Source organism: Neomonachus schauinslandi, chromosome 16 (assembly GCF_002201575.2).
Source record: "Neomonachus schauinslandi chromosome 16, ASM220157v2, whole genome shotgun sequence".
NCBI lineage: Eukaryota > Metazoa > Chordata > Mammalia > Carnivora > Phocidae > Neomonachus > Neomonachus schauinslandi.
The window spans coordinates 1053221-1072622 of record NC_058418.1 but is presented as its reverse complement, the minus strand read 5'-3'; the positions used below and the strand labels follow the sequence as shown (position 1 = coordinate 1072622).

Here is a 19402-nt window from a genome sequence, read left to right as displayed (position 1 = left end):
TGGCCCAACCCTTTCCTTGTATCCTGTGCCCAGTGAGGACTTCCCAATTCTTGACCTTGGGAAACCCAGTAGTACAAAGCAGCTGCTTTCAAAACCTAACCCCAACTTCCTTTTCCTGAAAACAGTTCCGTATATTGGTTCTTTAATGTGTCAGATGTACATTTGTGATGGTTTTTTGCTCCTTCCCAATAAAGTCAACATGTATTTCATCATCACTTCTTTGCTTTCAGGTTGTTGGCATGGAGTGGAGGATGAGGATGCACCTTCTGAAGAGAGCATTTCTATAGGAGTGTCACAGATTGGGACTCTCAAGGCAGTTTCATCTTCCCAGAAGGCCCAGCCCTTTGAACTCCATGGCCCAATCTTGAGAAACATTTTGTACTTGGCTGAGCACCAGGAAACATATCTTGGGGAAGAACCATATACATGTAGGAAACAATTCTGTTTAACTGCCAATCTTCAACAGTTTCAGGGGCAGCACACTAGAGAGATACCCTTCAGAAGTTATGTGGACAGAGCCTCCTTTATAAAGAACTGTACAGTCCACGTGTCAGGGAAGCCCTTTACCTGTGAGGAGACACAGAAGGACTTCTTAGCCAGCGTGGGATTTCTCCAACAACAGGTCACTCACACTGGGAAGAAGCCGAACAATGAGTGTGAGGCTGTCTTTCACAGTGGTGGAAGTCATCACAACTGTGGAGAATGCAAGAAAGCCTTCAGCTACACAGACACACTTGCTCAGGACCAGAGAGTTGTCACTAGAGAAGGAATTTATGAGTGTGGCAAATGTGGAAAAGCCTGTACCCGAAGATGTAACCTCATTCAACACCAGAAAGTCCACACTGGAGAAAGACCTTACGAATGCAGTGAATGTGGAAAATTCTTCACCTATTATTCCAGTTTCATTATACATCGGAGAGTTCACACTGGAGAAAGGCCCTATGAGTGCAATGAATGTGGGAAATCCTTTAGCCAAAGCTACAGCCTCAATAGCCATAGGAAAGTTCACACTGGAGAGAAGCCTTATGAGTGCAGGGAATGTGGAAAATCTTTCAGCCAAAGGTCCAACCTCATTCAACATCAGAGAGTTCACACTGGAGAAAGGCCTTATGAGTGCAGTGAATGTGGGAAGTCTTTTAGCCAAAACTTCAGTCTCATTTACCACAGGAGAGTTCACACAGGAGAAAGGCCTCATCAGTGCAGTGAATGTGGGAAATCCTTCAGCCGAAGCTCCAGCCTCATTCACCACAGGAGACTTCACACTGGAGAAAGGCCTTATGAGTGCAGTAAATGTGGGAAATCCTTTAAGCAAAGCTCCAGCTTCAGTTCACATCGGAAAGTCCACACAGGGGAAAGGCCTTATGAGTGTGGGGAATGTGGAAAATCCTTTAGCCATAGCTCCAACCTCAAGAACCACTGGAGAGTTCACACTGGAGAAAGGCCTATTGAGTGCAGTGAGTGTGGAAAGTCCTTTAGCTGCAAATCTAACCTCGTTAAACACCTGAGAGTTCACACTGGAGAAAGGCCTTATGAGTGTGGGGAATGTGGAAAATCCTTTAGCCAAAGCTCCAGCCTCATTCAACATCGGAGAGTTCACACTGGAAAGAGGCCTACTGAGTGCAGAGAATGTGGGAAATCCTTTAGCTCCAAATCTGACCTCATTCAACACCAGAGACTTCATACTAGAGAAAGGCCTTAGATGTACAGGGCTGTGCAGTTTCCTTTTAGATAATTACACTGGAGGAGAGATGTTGTGAGGAAGCCATCTACCTAAATTTAAGCCCGTACATGTTAAAATCCACAATGGGGAGATCTCCCTTTAGTTGAAGTATGTGTGAATCTATAACTGTCTAGGGATCTTGCCTGATTTATGTCACTACCAGTTTCCGTGGAAGAGTTTTGTCACCTCTACCACTCAGCAGGTTCATACAGTGTGCATTAGTACATTAGTTAACCACCACAATGTGCTCAGGGAAGCTGCCTCTTTCCCTCCCCTTCTGCTGGAGGAAATCATGATTTTTCTTAGCCCTTATAGGGTCTTCATTCTGTTCTCATGTAGAAGTTAGGGCATGGCCCAGTGGACCCAATCTGAGTTCTGCTGGTAACTTGCCAAGAAGGACCGCATTTTCAAGGATGTGTTAGTTTTGTGTGACACTCCTCTTGGATTTTCCTATCCTCCAAGTCACCAACCTGGGATCTCCCTGCCTCATATTGCTTTGGATTTTATAGTAATAAAGACATTATTGTTGGGGTTCTATTCACTGTGTGAGGTGATTTGAAAATGGCTGGGCTCTGCCAGCATTAAGGAGTGAACAGCTTTGTTGGGGTTCCCAATGCTTTGTGTGCCTCAGAGATGACAGTCTGATGAAAGAAAATAGCTCTCTTTCCAGCTTTGGCCTAATTTACATTGTTGCCTGAGGTCTCCTAGGAAAGACTGCAGGGCCTTGTCCTAATTTATGGACTGGGTATCAGGATTTTTTTGTGGGCTCAGAGAACACTCCGAAGAGTCAGGAAGTTGTGACAACCTCCAGTGCTTCTGAGAACTACACGAATTGTTTTTCTTTTTCACAGTGGATGTCATATAATGCTCAGTAGTGTTGAGGGGAATCTCTACCCCACGTCCTGCAAAGGAGCCTTGTGCCCTGATACCCAGAATTCTCTAGGCTAGTGTCATGGTGAGAACACAGGGCCCTGGGGGAACTATAATCGGTACAATAACACTGCAGTGGAGAAGACTGCAGCAAAGTAGATGGCATGTGCCCCTTCTAGCATTGCGTCAACAAATGCTCCAGTGACTGACTGTGCAGGCTCAGTGTGCCCAGAAACTCTCAGGACCTCCAGGTACGTGCATCTTTTGTGGCTGAGATCTTTGTCAAAGAAAATAAGCTGTTGGTTTTGTGGATTCCCATAGCCTTTCTGGTATAGTTCACCTAAAGGCCAATTCTACACAGATAGGAAAACAAACATACAGAGAAAGGAGATCCCTTAGTCCCTCAGTGTGGCTCTGTGACCTAGCCAAAATTCCTGTTCACTGAGTGCAATGGATTTACTTGCTCATAAATATTTGCTACCACTAAGGCAAGGCTGCTCCTCCAAGGTCATCAGGAAAGAGACAGAGTCAATATAGGGCTGCCAAACCTGATTTTATGAAAAGAGTGGGAGACCTAGGGTTTTGTATTTTTCGTTTGTTTGTTTTTTTGGAACTATTTCATAGAACTTTATTCAGATATAGTTGACATGCAGTATACTGCACCTATTTGAGGTGTACAGTTTGTTAAGTTTTGACATACATATAAACCCACAAAACTTCATCATAATCATGATTATGAACATGTCCATCACCCCTAATTTGCCTCATGTCATTTTATAATCTGTCTTTCCCGTCCCCAGGCAACCTTTGATTTACCTTCATTTATAATAAATTAGTTTGTATTTTCTAGAATTTTATATGATCTGAGTCATAAAGTGTTTATTTTTTTGTTTCATTCATGATTTATAATTATTTTGAGATTCTTGAATGATGCTTATATAAATATTTCACTCTACTGCTGCATAGTATCTTTTCTATGGATATACCACTTGTTTATCCATTCATCTGTTAGGGACCTTTGGTACTTCGTTTTGTCGATTGCAAATAAAGCTGCTAGAACATTTGTGTATAATTTAATATATATATGTAGTTTTCATTTCTCTTGTGTTAGTAATTCAAAGTAAAATGCCTGAGTCATAAGATAGGTGAATGTTTAACTTATTAAGAAACTGCTCAAACTGATCTAAAATGATTTTTTGCTTTTGCATGCTCACCAGGAGTGCATGAGCGTTCCAGTTCTTTCACATCCTTGCCAGTACATGGCATCAGTCTTTTGGTTCAGTCTTTGGAATTTACCCTTTTAACAAGCAAGCAGTAAGTTTAATCTCATTTCCCTAAGGATTTATGATGTTGAACATTTTTTTCTTGTGTTTGTCATCTGTATATCTTCATGATAAAATGTCTATTCATATCTTTTGCCTGTTTTCTTTTTTATGAATTGTGGCTATTTCCTTTTTTATTAACAAAGAAACAGCTTATTTTTGTTCCTCAGGTGTTTTTGTGCTATGTACAAGGTAAGATTACATACACCACACACTTTTAAGTTTAATCTGCATTATTTACATATTTTCCATTACGTTCTGAAGTCTAGACTTTCTGTAATACATGTAAGTCCTGGTTTGTAGTGTCTTTCAAGTTCTCTGGTGTAAATACTCCCACTATGGCCAATTTCAGGCTGTCAATGTGATGTCACTGAGCTCAGTTGGGAAGAGTCGCCACAGGCACAGCATTCTATTTCCAGCCTTCTGATCCAGTAGCTGCAAATAACCTGTAGAACATAGACGATAATAAAACATACTAAAATGATTAAGACATGGCAAGTTGAGAAGATTTATTTAAGAGTTATAATTAACAACTATAAACTGCACATAGTTAAGAAGTACATTTTTTAATTATGTTAATCACCATACATTACATCATTAGTTTTTGATGTAGTAGTCCATGATTCATTGTTTGCATATAACACCCAGTGCTCCATGCAGAACATGCCCTCTTTAATACCCATCACCAGGCTAACCCATCCTCCCACCCACCTCCCCTCTAGAACCCTCAGTTTGTTTTTCAGCGTCCATCGTCTCTCATGGTTCATCTCCCCCTCCGATTTCCCCCCCTTCATTCTTCCCCCCCTGCTATATTCTTCTTCTTCTTCTTTTTTTTAACATATAATGTATTATTTGCTTCAGAGGTACAGATCTGTGATTCAACAGTCTTGCACGCTTCACAGTGCTCACCATAGCACATACCCTCCCCAGTGTCTATCACCCAGCCACCCCATCCCTCCCACCCCCACCACTCCAGCAACCCTCAGTTTGTTTCCTGAGATTAAGAATTCCTCATATCAGTGAGGTCATATGATACATGTCTTTCTCTGATTGACTTACAAGATACACATTTTAATGTTTTGATATTGATACATCCTTAACATCCCTGAAACCAAAAATTTCATTGAAAACATAAAAGAAGATCTGTAATACTGATGATAATTCAGTTAAATACTTCAATTGTCCAAGAAACAAAAACAAAGCAGGCAAGATATCTGAAATACAGGAAATTCTTGGAAAAAAGTCAAACTTTGGAGATGTTTTTCTCACAAAGGATCAGCAAGAATGCAAATTAACAGTTGAGATGCAATTTGCCAACATTTTATTTTGGGGTTAAAGTGTGTTTTTATTATGAGCCCTCTGGAAATTTGTATCTTTGTTTTTGTTGACAGAAAAACCATGAATAATCCAACATAATTCTCAGCTCGGGGTTCCATAAAATGATTGGCGGATTTCAGTAAATTTGAAAACATCCAGAGGGAACATTTAGTGTTACTCTGCTCTCCACATTCTTGATATTACCACCTATATTTAACTGAGGAACACGTCTTAGCCTCTAATTTCTAAAGTTTTCCAGTACATATAAATTAAGGTTTATTGAAATCTCTCACATTTCGGTTACCCATATTTGGTATGTTTTTAATAACAAGAATACAAGTAGCACTCGTGTTTGGAGAAGATGATAGCTGTCTGTTGTCTCCCTGGCTCAGATCTAGGGCTGGATCTCAGAACACATCTCACTAGCTATAATCACAGCTGTCCATAGGCATCTGGCAGAGGCTAAATGCATTTGTGTAAATATAGCCTCATTTATTTAAATGAAAAATTTAAAGTAAGTTCAAAGATGACATAAGAACAAAAGGAAGTGGTAGGCAAACGTCAGTAGGCAAAACAACAGTTGAATCAATTAAATAAAAGAAACTGGAAAAGGGCCAGGAATCATTTTGAAGATGTATCAAGAATATATTTAACATACAAATTAGGTAAGGTTCATTGACATGTAGGAGGTAACCAATTTTGTTTACATCTGAGAAACCACAGTAGATATCTAAGAATCCTCAGAGGAATGTCATTTCATGGTAAGCTACTGCTACCTTGGTCCCACCTATTAAAGTCCTTATACTCACATAATTGAAAGGAATGAAGCCATTCATTCGTCTGCTTGCAAATATTTTGCTGTTCTATGTGCTCTATTCAGTGCCTATTTCAGCAACCTTTCAATCACATTCACTCTCAAAGGTGAATTCAACAGTGTATCACTTTATTCAGTTTCCTGTGGGATACCTCAAGTTCAGCTATCACATACAACCTTTACTGGCAAAACCCTAATTGGTTTTAGCTGTCCCCAGGCACCCACGTATAGCACTACATTGATGACATCCTCCTCCGAGGGAACTTACTAGACATACAGGATATGAAAACAATCACTGTTGCACTTACAGAGAGCAGATGGGCTCTTGCCCCACTCCCCATAAACTTCAAGGTCACGCCACCTCAGTGAATCTTAGGTTCATCTAGTGTGCCTAAGGGCCACTCTACTCCTGATGTCGTTAAAAGGCAACTTCTAATTTTGTCAGCTTCAGTAGGTCTCAAGCAGGCCAAACTGAGTCTTTCTGGCTTCTGAAAGCAACATATTCTCCATGTACAGATACTACTAAGATTATTATGCACTCACCCACAAATCAGCCTACTTTTGGGATCTTTACAACAAAAGGCCCTGGATTCAGTTCAGATGGCCATGCAACAGGCCCATCTCTTAGTTGCCTACTGGCAGCTACATGATGGAAGTTCTGGTGCTCACCTCCTATGTTTCTTAGAGTTTCTGGACCACTCATGCTGGCATAATTTACCTATAAGCTTTTCTGGTGCAGAAAGCTGCCTGTTTCAACTCCATATTACATGCCCTTTGAGCAACAACTGCTGGCTGTATGCTGAGCCCTTTTAGAAATGGAGGCTCTCACGGGACCTGAACCTGTGACCCTCTGCACTCAGTTACCCATTATTTCCTGGGTCATGAAGGCAACATCCCATAAGCTTAGCCTGACCATCAAGGCTTTGATAAGGGATGGAGCCAAACCTGGACCCTCTGGTGTATCCCACCTGAAGGAAGAGGGCCTTACCTGTCCTCAGTCTCTGGCCAGAGGCCACATTGCTGAAGGAGGGCACCCTCCTCCCGGACCCTTGATTTCCTGGGGATACCTTTACGATCAACTAAGTGAACAACAAAAGGGGATCACATACTTTATTGATAATATTGCCACCAGTACATGTGATGGAATTCTCTGGAGAGCTGCTTGCTTTTCTTCCTCTAAACAGGACATCCCTGAAAATGGACCCAAGAGTCAATACAAGTGGCCTAACTCCAGGCAGTCATCTTAGCACTGGGGGATGCCTGGCCAACAAATGACTCCAATGACACTTCACAGACTCCTGTGCAATTGCCACTTCTTTGGTGCAACCAATGGTAGTAATAATTTCTCATTCGAGACTTCCCCTTCTGAGGTGAAGACCTTTACCCCAAAGATGCTAATTAATGTCACCTATGTCTGCCCATGCCAAATTTCATGCTTTTAGGGCCTTGTTTAATTCCCAAGCTGATAGATTGGGATAACTTTCAAAACTTTAGGTGGAATCTTTGTCAGATGACCCTCCAGATCCCATTTGTCTTTCTTTGGCACAATGGACCCATGAAATATCAGTCACAGAGGAACCTCAGCCCTTGAAGCTTGGGCTAAATTCAAAGGGCTTCCCCCACTTTCCTGTCATGGCCAACATGGTGACAAATCAATGCACTCTATATGGGAACACTGTCATTGGCAATACAATGGAGGGGTGCCATCCCAGAGGGATCTCACTCCTATAGTCACCAGCAAATCAGTTTTATTAGGCGTCTGCTTGCCTCTGCCAACGCCACTTATTATGACTTAACAGTAGTGAATACCTACCCATACATCTTATTTTCCATCCCACTAAACATGCCACTGATGCAGCTACTATACAAAGCCTTACAAAAACACTCCATTCCCTTTAGATTCCAGACATTACCAACATTGAATGAAGCTCTCACTTTAGAACAAGGCGTTCAACAGATATTTCACCTTCCCTGTCAGTCCCAGGCTGCTGGTCATATAGAATGCCTCAACACCTTACTTAAATCTTTTGGAAATTACAAACAACAAATGATCTTATAAATGGGTCTCCCTCCTACCACTGGACCTCATTATACTAAATTCCCAGCCCTTGGGTCCCTCTACTCAATATCAGAATGCACTGAAAATCAGTTGCCTTTGCTTTCCTTCTGCAGTGACACTTCACATATCAGCATCTACAAAGATCATATTGATTAGGCATTCCTCCTTGTTCCTCTTTTATGTCTTTTTTTAAAAGATTTTATTATTTTTTTATTAACATATAATGTTTTATTTGTTTCAGAGGTACAGGTCTGTGATTATCTGTCTTCTGTCTTTTTTGGTCTTGCCCCAGTCCTGAGTGGGATGGAGGCCAGGTCAAGGCTTGAGTTACTGTGAGATATGATCATCTCACTATCAAATATCCCTTTGGCTATCTGCCAGAGTTATTTGGCAGCCTAATAAATGTTGATTTGCTTAGCCTACACCACAAGCTTTGCCAAATATTCCTGGCTATAAAAGATACTTAATTTTTAATGCCTGTAATAATCTCACTTAGGAAGTAGAGATCATGTGTCCAGAACTCACACCCACAGCAGTGTGAATAGCAGAGAGGCCAAGAAAGACTAAAACTGGACTTATCTAGTAAGATATTCTACTGAGGAATGCAGGTTCCCTCCAACTACATAGACCTGAAATGGGAACATCACCCAGTCCACCATAAGCCCATGTGGTCAGTGGGCCCTCAGTGCCTCGGGTTATAGCACTCACACAAAACAAGTACTATTGCCCAGCCTTCTGGCTTCTCATAGCTTGGCTATACCTACTTTGGGTAGGTAATAGCATGGGCCTGGAAGACAGCAGGACATGAGCAGACCCCACCTGGTAATGCAACAGCCATCTGGCTATATTTTGGCACACTCACACCCATCCCCTCTTAAACACCACTGCCATAGCCAACCACTAGTTAGCACCATAATTTTGTTCCCATCTCACTGGCAAAATTTTGTACAATTGGACATGCCATAAGTTTCCCTTCCAACTGCCCGAGCATGTTGAAGCCTACTCAGATGATCTTAAACTTCGGCCATAGCACTACGCACACCCTATTGATCTATTTGGCTGGACACACTTCCATCTCTAAACCTTGATAGTTCTCCTGGCCTTCCCTTTAAGAAACAACTCCCAACTACTCAGGATGGTCATGACCAAAATTCTTACTGACAACATAGAAATTCTTGGTTGCTCATGTCAAATGCTAAGACCAAGATTTTAGCCCCCAAGGACTATTTTTATAAATACCCCTCATTTCTGCAAGCATATATTGCTCCACTTGAGACTTCTCTTAATTTGATTTGCACCATCTCCATTTGGGGGCTAAATATAACCTTTTGAACTCCTGCCAAAAAAGTTCTGTATCTTGATTGTGGAGGTCGTTAATGAATCTATCTACACATATGATAAAATTGCACAGAACTACACACACACACAAGTACATGTAAAATGGTAACTTTGAAAAAGGTCTGAAGATTGAACCAATGTTAAATTCCTGGTTTTGATAGTAAGATTATGTCAGATGTTACCATAGGGGAAACTAAGTGAAAGGTATTCTGCACTATATTTGCAACTTCTTGTGAATCTATAATTATTTCAAAATAAGACATTTTTAGGGTGCCTGGGTGGCTCAGTTGGTTAAGCGACTGCCTTCGGCTCAGGTCATGATCCTGGAGTCCCTGGATTGAGTCCCGCATCGGGCTCCCTGCTTGGCGGAGAGTCTGCTTCTCCCTCTGACCCTAACCCCTCTCATATGCTCTCTCTCATTCTCTCTCTCTCAAATAAATAAATAAAATCTTAAAAAAAAAAAAACGACATTTTTAAAAAATCATGTGTCTGTCTTGCTAACTCCTTCCTGCAACTTCCCAGAACAGTCAGAATAAAATCCAAATTTCTCATCATAGCCTATGAAACCATGTTCATCAGCCCCTTTCCCCTCATCCCTCCAACCATCACTCTCATCTTCCAGCCCTACTGGCCTTCACTTGATCACAAACAAGCCAAGCTCTCACTAGCTTTGGAGTCTTGGTACATGCTTTTCTCTTTGCCGAGAATCTTTCCTCACCTTTGCATCAGGATCAGGTCTTCACTGGGCTGTATAATATCATCTGTTATTTAATGTCTGCTTCACTTTCTGGGCTGTACAGTTTTATGTCCATTTTTCCACTTTTATAGACATGAATCCTGAAGCCTGGGGAGAGTATACATGACCAAGGTCAGCCAGTTGGTAAGCTGAGCTGGGCACAGCTCAGATGATTTAGAATCCCAGTCTGTCCCCAGACTCAAGCACTTAGCTACTAGCCCCCCTACCCCTCTTCACACATGAACTGGAAGAAGATAAGATAAAGAGCTAAGAAATCCAGTTCTAAGCTTCATCTTTAGTTTTGTTATGAAGACAATAAAATTTTGAGGTTGTTTACTTCAAAAAATAGTGAAATAAAACATATGGAAATGCAAAAGACCTATAAGAGTCAAAATATTTTCTTTAAAATATAACAAATTTGGACCTTTAAAGATCTGATTTCAAAACTTGTTAAAGCTATAACAATGAGTGTGACATTATTCTAAAAAAAGTGTGATATCCTCATTCACTAAAAAAAAAACCAACAAAAAAACAAAACACAAAAAACCTCAACTCTTACCTCAAAACATTCACAAACTAACCCCAAATGGAACATAGGCCTTAATAAAAGAAACAAAAATATACACCATCTCAAAGATAACATAGGAGGAATGCTTTTCATCCTTGCTTTAGGCCAAGATTTTTTACCTAGGAAAAAACAAACACAAACCATAAAAGAAAAGTATAAACTAGGCAGCAGCTCTTTCTGCCCATGGGTCTTGTCCGTATCCTTTAATAAACCACCATTTTGCACCAAAAAAAAAAAAAGAAAGAAAAATATATGGGGCACCTGGGTGGCTCAGTCTTTAAGCGTCTGCCTTCGGCTCAGATCATGGTCCCAGGGTCCTGGGATCGAGCCCCACATTGGGCTCCCTGGTCTGCGGAGAGCCTGCTTCTCCCTCTCCCTCTCCCTCTGCCTGCTGCTCACCCTGCTTGTGCTCTCTCTATCTCTCTCTCTCTGTGTCAAATAAATAAATAAATAAATCTTTTAAAAAAAGGAAAAAAATAAACTAGACTTTAATAAAATTAAACATTTCTTGCAGTTCAAAAGATACTGTCAAGAAAAAGAAAACTACAGCCTACAAAAAAATATTTGCAAAACCTGTATCTGATAATTGGTAGGTATCCAGAACATGTAATAAGATAAACAACACTATTAAAAATTAGGCAAAATATTTTAACACATATTTCACTGAAGATGATATATAAATGGTAAATAAACATATGAAAATAAGTTCAGTATTATTAATATTTAAGGAAATACAAATGAAAACCACTACACATACTCATTTTGATGGGAAACATTAAAAGACTGACAAAACATTAAAGTTGAAGGTATTAAAAAAAACAGAACTTGGGGCACCTGGGTGGCTCAGTTGTTAACGGTCTGCCTTTGGCTCATGTCATGATCCCAGGATCCTGGGATCGAGCCCTGCGTCAGGCTCCCTGCCCAGAGGGAAGCCTGTTTCTCCTTCTCCCACTCCCCCTGCTTATGTTCCCTCTCTCACTGTGTCTCTCTGTCAAATAAATAAATAAATAAATACATAAAATCTAAAAAAAAAAAAAAAAAAAACCCCAGAACTCTCAGACTATGCTGATGGGAATGCAAAATAATAACAATACATTTGGAAAACACTGGCAGTTAACAAAGTTAATCATCCACTTATTATTTGATGCAAACTTCTTCTTCATAACAAGAGAAATGAAAACCTGTATTTGCACATTCCCAGCAAATTTATTCTCAAAGCCAGGCATTAGATAACAAAAACAAACATCCATCCACAGATGAATGGTAAGAAATTATGTTATATTTATAAAAGGAATACTCCTCATCAGTATAAAGAAATGAACTACTGATTCGATGAAAAACCCATCAATATCAAAAGCATTGTAATTAGTATGGATGTGTGCATCATCTTTATCAACAACTGTCTTAGAGAGACCAAAAGCCCTCCTACTGAGAGGAGATGTTAACAACTAACAAAACCACAAGAAGCCTGGGATGTGGCCCTGGGTGCCCAGTTTTGATGGGCCAGCCTGAGGTGAAGGAATCAAAAATTTGTTCCTCTCCTCTGAGCTGTACTAAATGCAGAAAGATTGAGGACCAATGGGAGTTGGGAGAGAGCTTTTCAATTCACACCATGGTCTCCTCCACCAAAGTATGAATCTCCCTTTCCCCCCTGTCCTGTCACAGACCCTGCCCCATCTGCTTCACTTTAAATGAGCTGCACCATTTCCCAGTGAGGAAATTCTGGCTTCTCTTTGCCATTCCTACCAGCCTCTATACCTATGCCCCCTGGTCACATTGTCATGGTGCCTGCAACAATGGTCACTTGTGCATCCTTCTTGTCCCCTGAGTGACCCATAGTGTGTGTCTTCCTGCCTCATCCCTGAATTTCTTCTGCCACCTCCTCCTACATGCCTCAGAGTCCAGCAACTTCAGGATCTTGTGTCCATGCCCAACTTAAGCCATTGAATCTCCTACCCATGTGTCTTCTACTGGGTCATCACATACTTTCCCCCTCATTTGGGGAATACTTACATCCAGATTTTGGTAACTCTATTTTCATTTCTTTATATATTCCACAATGATGCTTAGTAGCATTATGTGTTAGCCACTGTTTCAGAAGCATAAAGCAGAAAAATATCCCTTCCCACAAGCTGGATCATGACCTTAGCTCTTTTATGCTTTCTACGTCATTCTTGTGTCCTTTGCCTTTCAGATGTTATCTTCATTCTGATCATCTGACTCACTAACTAATTCTTTAAATATCTCATTCTACTTATTCTACCCAGTCCTATCTTTATAAATGTTTCCATGACCAGTATTTTCTTAATTTTTTAGCATATCTTCTTCTTCCTATAGCTTTTGTCTTTCTTCAGCTCCTTGATTTTTTTTTTAAGATTTATTAATTTATTTTAGAGAGAGAGAGAGCGAGCAAGCAGGGAAAGGAGCAGAGGGAGAGAGAGAATCACGAAGCAGACTCCCTGCTTTGTGCAGAGCCAGATGCAGGGCTCCATCTCACAGCCCTGAGATCATGACCCAAGCAGAAACCAAGAGTTGTTAACCAACTGAGCCACCCGGGCGGCTCTCCTTGATTATCTTATCTGCTTATTTGAATTTCTTTGTACTCTCTTCCATCACTGTTTTCCAGACGTCAGATGTGGTTTACTATGATTTTTTGTGATTTCTGTGATTTTTCCATATCTAATTACTTTCTCTGGATGTATGAGGTGCTCTGTCTCACATGTGTATGGAGGAAAGGCCAAAGTCAGGCCGTGTGCTCTGGCAGATGCAATGAGTATGAAACAATGGGAGGGGGTTGGGAAAAGAGCCCTGCCCCCCCTTATACTAGGCAGCCAGGTCATCGGTTTTCAGTTTACCTTGGCCCGGGTGCGGGCATCACCTGCACTGTCATCCAAAAGGTCTGTTGGATGAGAGAGTATGGCACAACAGCCCAGAGACAGCCGATCAGCCTGACTGACCGCTCCTCCAATCCTCTCGCCCTGATATTGCTGCCTATCCCAGCACCATAGATAGGGGAGGTACATGAGGGTATTGGCTGCCCTAAGGCCCTATCGGTGATAAATGAAATAGCTTTCTTTAGCTTGTCCTCAGCTCTGGGCTCTCATCCAAACAAGTCTGAGATGGCCTAGATTTCCCCATATTTCGGAACAGGACTCTGGAAGTTGCTCTTACCTGGGCTTCCCACTAACTTCTAATTTCTCTTCCTTGATTTTGAGTTGTAGGCAGCAGCCCTTGAGAGAGCACCACCTCTCCTGGATCCTGAAGCCATCTTTACGTTTCTGCTCTATACATCCTTCTGTGGTTCATCTGATGCTGCCCTCCGTGCAGCTGCCATATCTGTTTAGGCCATACTCTCTCACATCTGGAATATAGTGACACATAGTTAATGAGGACTTCCAAGTGCCCAGCTCTATATAAACCACTCTAGATACAGTATAGACAAAAAAATTTCTGTCTGTGAGTTGGTTAAATTCTATGGGGAGTGACAGATAAGACAAGTAAGAAAAATATAGTTTGTCTGATGATCATTGCTATAGAGAAAAATAAAGCAAAGAGGGTGACTAAAGACTGCCTGGTAGGAGTGGGGCACTGAGATGTGAAGAAACACGTCCAGTGCAGCCCCAGAGAGAAGTTGAGGAGAGCTGTGGGTCCCTTTCCCAGGAGCAAAGGGAAGGGGGAATAAAGACCCAAGGTGGGAGTGAGGCTGCCGGTGGGAACTGTGGGAGCCTGTGAGGCTGTGATCTGAAGCCAGATCAACAGGGTCTCCAGGCCACTGTCAGGAAGCTGGTTTCACACTGTGTCTGTGACACTCAGAATGTGGTCCAAGGGCACTGCTGTTCTCCACACTTGCTCCTGTCTTTGGCGAGGAAAGTACCTAAGCAGAAAGTAAGTGTATAAACTCAGGACAAGTTACAGACATTTTATGTCTGTTGCATCTGATGACATAAAAGCCCTTGCACTTGGAATGCCTTTGTTTTCTTGTTGGTTTTGCATTTCTGTTAATTCATTTTTGTTGCATTTTGTGAAACCGTGAGTCTGTGACATTTTGGGGAGTGGGGAGGTCCTTCACCAAGGGTGGTTTGCACTCTGGCAGAGTGACTCTGGAAGCCATCGGGGAGCTTCTGCAGAGGAGGGACATGGTCAGAGGGTTATACATGGTCCTCGTGAAAGCTGCTTTGAGGATAGAAAACTGGCAGGAGGAGAGGAGGCCAGATAGGAGCCGACCCGACCAATGAGGCATGATGGGGGCTACACAGTAGAAGGTGAAAGTGGTTTGACTCTGGATATGACTTGAAAGTAAAGGACAGATAAACGTGGTGTTTGGATTGCCCTGTAGGTCCCTTCCCTCAAAAAAAGCCATTCTTCCTTCCCCAACTTTCCCTCATCTTGTACTGGGTGGTCATTCCCACTACAAAGAGTCAGGAAACAGAAATGCTAAGTTTCCAAAATCTATTCCTGTCACTTTTCCCCAGTGGGTACAGGGTGCCCCTCCCAGCTACATTTCAAACCAGGGATCTCTCACCATTGTAACTCCTCCATCTCTGACAGTTGAGTCTCAGACACATCATACACTTTCTCAACATAAGATAAGAAGCCATCTCTCCCTTCCCATTCAAATGATCTTAGTCTCAGCCCCTGTGGTCTTTTTTTTTTTGGACTAGGAACCCCTCCTGGAGTTCCAGGTCCCCTCCTCTGGTGGGTCAAATCACGCTCTGACTCACCAGCCTGGGACTTACACAGGAAGAGAGAACAGTAGCCTTGTTCTCTGCCAAACTTGTAATCCACAAATCTCAGAAAATTAGAAAGTATTAGAAAGTTTGTGTGAGACTCACTTAAGACAAAACTTGGCCACAATTTATGTGAGACTAATGTTAATCGTTGTATTCCCACTCAGTGTGAGTGTTGTTACATGTCACTGCAGAAATAGTGTGTTCCAGGGCACCTGGGTGGCTCAGTCAGTTAAGTGTCTGCCTTCAGATCAGGTCATGATCCCAGGGTCCTGGGATTGAGGCCCGCATCAGGCTCCCTGCTCTGTGGGGAGTCTGCTTCTCCCTCTGCTTCTCCCCCTGGCTTGTGCTCTCTCTCTCTCTCGCTCTCTCCCTCAAATAAATTTTAAAAAGATCTTTTAAAAATTTTATTTTTTATTTTTTTAAAGATTTTATTTATTTATTTGACAGAGAGAGACACAGCAAGAGAGGAAACACAAGCAGGGGGAGTGGGAGAGGGAGAAGCAGACCTCCTGCTGAGCAGGGAGCCCAATGCAGGGCTCGATCCCAGGACCCTGGGATCATGACCTGAGCTGAAGGCAGACACTTAACGACTGAGCCACCCAGGCACCCCTAAAATTTTTTTGAAAAATAAATATTAGTGTGTTTAGAGAGGATAGTCCATATGGCCGAGGAATAGGAGACCTTAATTTTGTCTGGTCCCAGGAATTCAGCTAGATAGCTATCAAATCATTCTGAACACTTGGGAACTCAACCAGAGATCTAAGAAAAGAATACCTGCAACTCTACAAATAGAAAAGTGACCACTTTTTGCAAGGTAGGAAGTGCAGAGAAGTGAATCCAAGTTGACATATGGGAAGATAAACTGCAAGGGGGAGGGAGATTCCATAAGCTGGCAGTTCTCAGATGTGCTGACCAAGTGGAGAAAATGCTTTCACCAAATGGCTACAGAGCAAGGAAAGGCTGGTCTGGCTGCCATGGATACGAAGTTGGAGGTGGCTGTACTACAGGAAAGTGTGGCAAAGACGGGCATCACATCCAGGATGGAGTTTGAGAACTGGTTCACTGCAGAGACTCTGGGTGTTTCTGGCACCCTGTACCTGCTGAACTGGAGAAGCTGCATCAATAGCAGGACCAAGCTCTCCAAGCACCTGGTGGACCCTAACATGCAGACAGGACAGCTGGAGCCTCTGCTGTCACAGTTCACTGAGGAGGAAGAGCTGCAGGTGATGAGGATGCTGCAAAGGATGGACATCCTGGCCAAGGAAGCCACTGAGGTGGGCATGCGGCTGACAGTGGACACTGAGCAGCCTACTTCCAACTGGCAATCAGCCGCCTGACACTGGAAATGCAGCACAAGTTCAACGTGGAGAAGCCACTCATCTTCAACACTTACCAGTACTACCTCAAGGATGCCTATGACGACGTCACCCTGTACATGGAGCTGGCTCACCATGAGGGCTGGTGCTTTGGGGCCAAGCTGGTGTGGGTTGCATATATGGCCCAGGAACATACCTGCACCACAGAGATCAGCTATGAGGACCCCATTAACCTATGTACCAGGCCACCAAGGCCGTGTACCACAGGTGCCTCAACTATGTCCTGGAGGAGCTGAAGCATAACACAAGGCCAACTTGAGGGTGGCCTCACACAATGAGGACACAGTTCACTCCATGCTGTGCAGGACGGAGGAGCTGGACCTGTACCCTGCCAATCGCCAGGTGTACTTTGGACAGCTACTGGGCATGTGTGGCCAGATCAGCTTCCCAGTAGGCCAGGCGGGCTTTCCTGTGTACAAGTATGTGCCCTATGGCCCTGTGATGGAGATGCTGCCATAACTGTTCCGCCGTGCCCTGGAAGACAGTGGTGTCACGAAGGGTGCCTGGTGGGAGCAGCAGCTGCTATGGCAGGAGCTCTAGCAGAGGTTCCGCACAGGCAGCCTAATGGTTCCACCATCCAGCCTAATGGTTCCACCATCCAGCCTAATGTTCCTAGGCTACCATCATCACCCACCTTCAGACTCGGCCTCCGGCCCTTGCCTGGGCTGAGGGCTCCCAAGGCTCTCAGGCTAGGGTGGGACTCTGGTGGCCCCCAGGCCAATGCCACAGCTATAGCCCAACCCCAACCTCACATGGATTCACCTTTTTATGCCCAAAACTGTGAGACCTGCTAGAAGTGGGGCCTTAGTGCCCCTCTGGCCCCTGCTCAGGATGTGGGCACTCGGGCTGTGTCTGATGCCTGCCAGGGCCACTGGGAACTGTCAGGAACCGCCTTTCAACAAGTGGGCACGACACTCACATCTGTCTGCCCTCATGACCTTGGACCTGAAGGACCACCTTCTGCCAGGGTTCATCCAGCCCACACCCCTTGAGCCCCACAGGTGGGCAGTCGCCAAACTGGGGCAAGCTGGCCTGGTCAATAAACCACTACTTCTGCAGCCTTCAAAAATAAAAAAGAAGTGAGAGTGATCACATCTGAGAAATGATATAGCAGCGGAGTGCAAAATCAGAACTTTCACTCAGATGGTGAAGCAGGGTAGAATCCTAGGTGGGACAGTGTGGTCTCGGGATCCCGGGGTCACAGAAAGAACGGGAGTGCCTGAGTGTGTCAGAGATCCCAGACATTGGAGTGGGGAGGCTGGCTACAATCAGTGAGCCCAGGAGTGGGCTTTCAGCTCAGTGTTGCCATAAACCATGAACCAGGGCTCGGACAGGCAACCGCTTTCTGAGCAGGGGCCCAGCAAGCGGCAGAGCCACAGCGAGACCCCCCTCCCTCCCCTGGGAGAAGTGGCTCAGGAGTGCGCCACTGGAGTTTGCAGGGTTTGGAGTATGCAGGGTGGTGTGCCTGAGATTGAAACACTGCGTCACAGGCTGGGTGAGCACAGAGTGTGGATGGAGACAGGAGTGATTGATGACTTTTCCCTGAGGGTGCACTGAGGAGTGGGGCACTGAGCTTTTGGCCCCAAGCTTTTGGCTCCAGGGCTGCAGGTTGGGAGGCTGCTATTTTCATTCTCATCCTCTAAAGCAGCTTGGAAAGCCTTCAGGGAACAAAAGCCACATAGAACAATCGGGATGAGCTTGCTTAGCCTGGCCCCCTGGCAAGGGTGGTGCAATTCCGCCTGGGGCAAAGACACCTGAGAATCAGCACAACAGGCCCCTCCCCCAAAAGATCAGCAAGAACATCTGGCTAAGACCAAGTTTACTGATCACACAGAACTACAAAACGAGCATTAGGGGAAAATAGTATATACAATTCATGTTTTTTTCCCCCACAATTCTCTAGTCTTCCAATTTTAATTTTTTTTCTCTTCCCCCTTTCAACTAATTTCTTATTTTATCAACTCTTTAAAATTTTTTTAAAATTTATTTTTATTTTTTAAAGATTTTCTTTATTTATTTGACAGAGAGAGACACTGTGAGAGAGGGGACACAAGCAGGGGGAGTGGGAGAGGGAGAAGCAGGCTTACTGCTGAGCAAGGAGCCCGATGCAGGGCTCGATCCCAGGACCCTGGAATCATGACCTGAGCCAAAGGCAGATGCTCAACTGGCTGAGCCACCCAGGCACCACTTAACATTTTTTTAAATTTTCATTTTTACAGTTACATTCTATCCTTTCATTGTATTTAATATTACTGTGTGTAATGTGTGTGTGTGTGTGTTTTTCTTTACTTACAATTTGTGTGTGTGTGTTTTTCTTTATTTACAATTTTGAGTTGTAGTTTCTTCTAACAAACAGACCAAAATACACCCAGAATCTAATGTATTGCTCTGTTCTGTTCACCTGTTTATATTCCTTCCTTTCTTTGTCTTTTAATTTTCATTTTTATAGTTACATTTTATCCTTTCATTATATTTAATTTTAGTTTTGTACATATATAAGTTTTTCTTTCTTTACAATTTTGGGATCTAGTTTTCTTTTTTTTTTTTTTTTT

At 43.1% G+C, this 19402-nt stretch overlaps 1 protein-coding gene and 1 pseudogene across 1 annotated transcript in view; both read left to right on the top strand.

The window, feature by feature from the left end:
• LOC110573647 (zinc finger protein 211-like) overlaps positions 1–19402 on the top strand; it is a 38432-nt gene that overhangs the window by 9025 nt on the left and 10005 nt on the right. Inside the window, exon 3 of the mRNA XM_044911295.1 lies at positions 231–1675. Within this exon, the coding sequence (XP_044767230.1) occupies positions 231–1675 (1445 nt within the window). The remainder of the gene's footprint in view (positions 1–230; positions 1676–19402) is intronic.
• LOC110573646 lies at positions 10300–17519 on the top strand (annotated as a pseudogene).